The sequence below is a fragment of the Triticum aestivum genome, chromosome 6A, assembly GCF_018294505.1.
Source record: "Triticum aestivum cultivar Chinese Spring chromosome 6A, IWGSC CS RefSeq v2.1, whole genome shotgun sequence".
NCBI classification, from domain to species: Eukaryota; Viridiplantae; Streptophyta; class Magnoliopsida; order Poales; family Poaceae; genus Triticum; species Triticum aestivum.
Genome location: NC_057809.1, coordinates 93,675,261 through 93,680,334, shown reverse-complemented (window position 1 = coordinate 93,680,334; position 5,074 = coordinate 93,675,261). Strand labels below are relative to the sequence as shown.

Below are 5,074 nucleotides of genomic sequence, written 5' to 3'. Positions count from 1 at the left end.
AAACATAATCCAGTAGCAAAGTCGCCAAGTATCGAGGTGCGAAAATAAACAAGAAGCTCGAAAGAGCTAAAACCCAAAGCCACAACCGGCTGGCAAACACAATAGGAGCACTACATGCCTATCCTATTACATGACCGCCATCCAAACGGGTTGAAAATATCCCGCGCTACCATCTCCCATCGGGTAGACGCAGTAACCAAACGCTTTCTGGCCTCCGTTGGAGTGAGTAGCGACCACATACGGATGAATGTCGTGGCCCTGAAGAGGATAATCTTGGTCCAGCAAGGTCCTGCTGAAAATCCTATCCATAGGAGGTTCTTCGCCCCTGATCTTTAGGTTGATCTCAAAATAGAAAACATTAGCATCTGCCGGTCCTCGATTGGGTCCTATCAGATTTAGCATTTCATCCTGCAACACATGGCCGGGATTAATAAAGAGATAATGTCACCACTGAGGAAATGTATCTACTTACTGAAGAAATTATGGCCATCTTTTTTTTTCAATTTGCGCAGGATATCCATCCATGGGAAATCACCACTGAACATTATATGACAGGCAATGCGTACATGTATAGCTTGACGATCCAAGGATTGATTAATATCAGTACTAACCGGTGAGTTGATGACCTGGCAGTTGTCTCTATCACGTTGGAAGAGGTAGATGCATTTGAAGTCCAAGTCATCTTTCATCAACACATTCCCAAACACGCTGACCGGGAAACCTAAATCGGAGGCCAATACCTTCACATGAATCACATTCAACGCCAACATCAAGCTGTCTAGTTGAGACTCCGGGATTTCGTCAAGTGGCCTTGAAAACCGCGCTGTCGCTGTGACTCAAGAGAAGCAACACAAAACGTTTTATTAAAATAGTGTACAAAAACACTTTCCATTAACCAACTGGCGCCATAGAATCGTTAGCAACCAAGTCGAAGACAAAGTCATTGGCAAAAAAAGAAAATTCTAAGACAAAGTCTGGGATCTGCTCCATCTAAGACAAATTCTAAGACAAAGTCTGGCACAGCCACATGATAGCCAAACTGCACTAAAGAGAACACTACGAAGTTACAGGGCCTCCTGCAGAAAACAAAGTCAAATGAATCAATAAAACCGAACAATGCAGCTTCTTCTGGCTTCACCAAGCAGGACCCCAAGCTCTGCTCTATCCGAATCTCCGGAATTGAGGGCTTGTACCAGGGGTAGAGAGTTATATTCCAACAAGACACTATGAACACCTGAATTGCCAGCACCCTCAATTGCAGTAAGGCACCCTCATTTAACATGCATGAGCTTTCCCGCTCCAGCTGCGATGAACTCGCCCGAGTCCGACCACAATATATAACCGTACACGTCATCACCAGAGTCTTGTTTGAAGGAAAAAAATTAACATGTGAGATAAGAAGAACAAAGTTAATCAGACCATTAATTAATGAAATCAACGGCTCAGGTCTAATATATACTTTTACCTCTCATGTGAAAAAAAAAGATAGATGGGAGCATGTTAAATCTGCTCTTGTTTGAAAGCCGCATCAAAATTTACTTTGATGAAAGTTTTGGTCGTTCCCATCTTGCAGTAGGAGCAGCAGCCTGGTTTTTAGGAATATCATCTGCTGCAAAGTCCATCAGGTGCTTTTGGATCGTGAAACAAACGTACTCAAATGTTTCGCCCTTTCTCCTACATATATTTTGTTTCATGTCGTCCGACGGTTCCATGGCAGCACACCAACATGGCGCTAAAAGAATCTACAGCCGGGCATTTCAAACAAGCCTCAAACGACAGCGAGGTGGAGTCGCATTCTCCAGCACCTCGTATGGTGCACCAGTCTGGACGCGTAGCCGCGTCATGATGAATGTGGCCGGCTCGTTTTAGGACGGATCCATCATCTATCTGACGTCCACCGGTACCCAACAGGTTCTGAGCTCCGACGGGAAAAAGTAGGGCATGGGAGATGGCGACGTCTTGAGTCCCATGAGCCGGCTCGTGTCCCACGCCCTACTCTATCTTGCGGCAACCGGATCGTGTCCCATGTACTACTCTACCTTGCCGGCGACCGGACCAACACTCTGAGAAGCGCGGCCGGCCGCCGGATATGGCCATGGCGACCGGACGAGCTCCGCTTAAACATGACTATGTTGTATATAATAATATAGATTAAAGGTTTTTAATTTAAGATATCAGGATGTGAAATGCATTATTTGAAACGTGACCGATAAATGGCCGTAGACGCGCGGCCGGATTTGCCAAGTCTCTAAGAGACCAGATTGCTTCAACGACAGCAGCAGCATTGGGTTGCTCGAGAAGGAGCAGCCCTGGCATACAGCGCATATATATATATATATATATATATATATATATATATATATATATATATATATATATATATATATATATAGAGAGAGAGAGAGAGAGAGAGAGAGAGAGATTCATTACTTACACTCTTCGTCGTGGTCAAATACGGCGGGGTCGCGCCTGTACCAGCGGAAGCCGCGGCTGCGGTCGAAGCACCCTCGCTTGGGATCGTAAAGCGTGGCCTGCGCCTCGCACATGTCACCAAGAGATCGCACGATCTCTTTGTACCGCTTGGTCGACGACTCCAGCGTCGGCTCGTCCGCCGGACGCTTATGCGTGGAGGAGTCGTTTTCCGTGCGTGAAAGTGGAGAGCCGCCGCTCGGCTGGGTTGTAACGTGCTCGTCCGCCATCTGGCCTCCGTCCGGAACGAGTAGTAGGATCGAGCGAGAGTGCTCGGTTCACTTGCCTTTGGTTTTCTCACTAGTTCGTCGCCGGATACGTCTCCGCTGCGGACGAAACAAGTCTACAAAGTCATGTGAAAACTACTATATATACGAAACGACTCCTTGGCGATCGATCGTGGGAGCGATCGATTCCGACCGCGCTCGTCGTTCCACCTATTCCCTTTCCGTTTCTAGTTTTTTTTCCTTTTCTGGAAAGCCCAGTCGTCCGCCTATTCCCTTTCCCCTTTCCATCCCCTCCTCCACTGCAGCTGCCCTGCTGCCCCCTCCTCGGCGAGGCGCCTCACGAGCGCCGCGAGGTCAGCGCGGGAGCCGCGCCCGCACGAGCGCCGCGAGGGAGGTGGCCAATACGGCGAGGCGCCGCGCCCGCACGAGCGCCATGAGATCAAAGTGCAGCAGCAGCCAATACGGCGAGGCGCAGCGACTGCACGGGCTCCGCGAGGTCCAGGGGCGGAAGCAGCCAATACGGCGAGCGGTGCCTGTCCGGCGACCATACGGCCTCCGCGGCGTGCTCGACCTTGCTCCTACGCCTCCTACCCGGGCTGGACCTCCCCCCGGGCGTCGTCCCCACCCGCATCACCAAGCTCCCCAACGGCGTCCGCGACTCGGCGTCGCCTCCGAGGATTTCCAGGTACTACCCACATCCCCCTCCCCTCTTCCTTCTGATGAGTCCATGGCTGACAGCGGCCACCGTCTCCGAGCTCACGAACACCCAGATTTGACAGGGAGCAGCACAGGGATGGCGATTTTTGGCAGCTCTGCTCTGATGATGCCGTCAGAGCACAGCTTGCTCGTTTTCAGCATGAGGAAGAAGATGATTTGACAGGGAGCAGCACAACTTGCTTGTTTTGTTTCTCTGTAGCAAGTTATTCTATAAATACTGAACACTATGCAAGGAAATCAGCAGCTGCCATTGTTCAAGAATGTACTAATTCTCTGAACATTGTTTTGTTTTTCTGTAGCAAATTATTTCTATGAATTCTGAACATTTGCAAAGAAATCAGTAGCTTTCATTGTTAAGAGAATGAGCTAATTCTCTGAAAATCTTTTTTGATTTTAGCATGAGGAAGAAGATGATTTGACAGGGAGCAGCACAGCTTGCTTGTTTTGTTTCTCTGTAGCAAGTTATTCTATAAATACTGAACACTATGCAAGGAAATCAGCAGATGCCATTGTTAAAGAATGTACTAATTCTCTGAACATTGTTTTGTTTTTCTGTAGCAAATTATTGTATGAATTCTGAACATTTGCAAAGAAACTGTTGCTCCTTTGGATCGATGCCGGAGGCGGGACTGACTGACTCACCGCTGTTTCTTCATCCGCAACACGTTGAGATTAACACCGAGGCTCCCTGCCGTTCACAGCGTCTTGCCAAGTACAATACTACAACCAGGCAAGTAGCTCTTCTTGTATGTGGTGCTGAAGCAATGCCGGCTCCTTTTTTGGCCAAAACCTTCTTGCAAATGATTTAATAAAGTATTTAATCCCATGGTTCATTATTCCGTTTAGTGTAATCTGTCCATTCAAGCATTATCTTGTTCATGCTTTGTTTCAGCAGCGTTTTGTTTGTTTAAAAAAAGTCACACTAACAGTTTTTTCTTTTTCTAATTGGAACAGCTTGTGAGGATCGAGGAGGAGCTGGGCGACGCTGCGGTGTACGCTGGCCTCAAGTTCGCCTGACTTCCATCAAAGTGTAATCATGTTGTACACAGTACACTGTTCTCCATCGGCGTCGACTCCCAAGGTCTGGTTCGGTTCGGTCCGCCCCTTTCGATGCTCCCCATTCATCTGTTTAGCCTCAAAGATTTGCAATTATTCATTCGTTTCCAAGCATCGGCAGCAGCTGGCATGACGAGCACTGCACAAGGTCACTGCTGCCTGCTGACTGTCAATGGCTCCCTTCCCTGCTGCAGGTAGCATCTTCACTTATTCAGTTCAGACATGCAGAGCAAAAAATATGTGGCCAGCTGAATTCTAAATAACGACGTCAGTTCAGACATGTTAAGAGAATCAGCAGATTTCATTGTTAAGAGAATGAGCTAATTCTCTGAAAATCGTTTTGTTTTTCTGTAGCAAATTATTGTATGAATTGTAAACATTTGTGCAAAGATACTGTTGCTCTGAACATTATTCAAACAACAGAGATAGAGCACAGTCTATTGGTATATACATGAGCATTAAGCTAGGAGAATTCTTAGCTAATCCTTGATGAGACATTGGTGTGCTGAATTATCTCTGTTACCCACCATAATTTATTTTTTTATATGAAATATGCATGCTTGTATGTGTTGTCCCATTTTTTAGTACTTGCGGTGTCATCTTCA

General features: G+C 47.1%; 1 protein-coding gene across 1 annotated transcript; it reads left to right on the top strand.

Moving 5' to 3' along the window:
* The first annotated feature begins 1,726 nt into the window (after nucleotides 1-1,726).
* On the top strand, nucleotides 1,727-5,034 carry LOC123129487 (uncharacterized). The gene is made up of 6 exons (XM_044549635.1): nucleotides 1,727-1,808; nucleotides 3,135-3,381; nucleotides 3,467-3,675; nucleotides 3,972-4,143; nucleotides 4,368-4,494; nucleotides 4,664-5,034. Exons 1-5 carry the CDS (start codon nucleotides 1,727-1,729, stop codon nucleotides 4,372-4,374), a joined length of 717 nt encoding a protein of 238 aa, XP_044405570.1. The 3' UTR covers nucleotides 4,375-4,494; nucleotides 4,664-5,034.
* The last annotated feature ends 40 nt before the right edge of the window (nucleotides 5,035-5,074 follow it).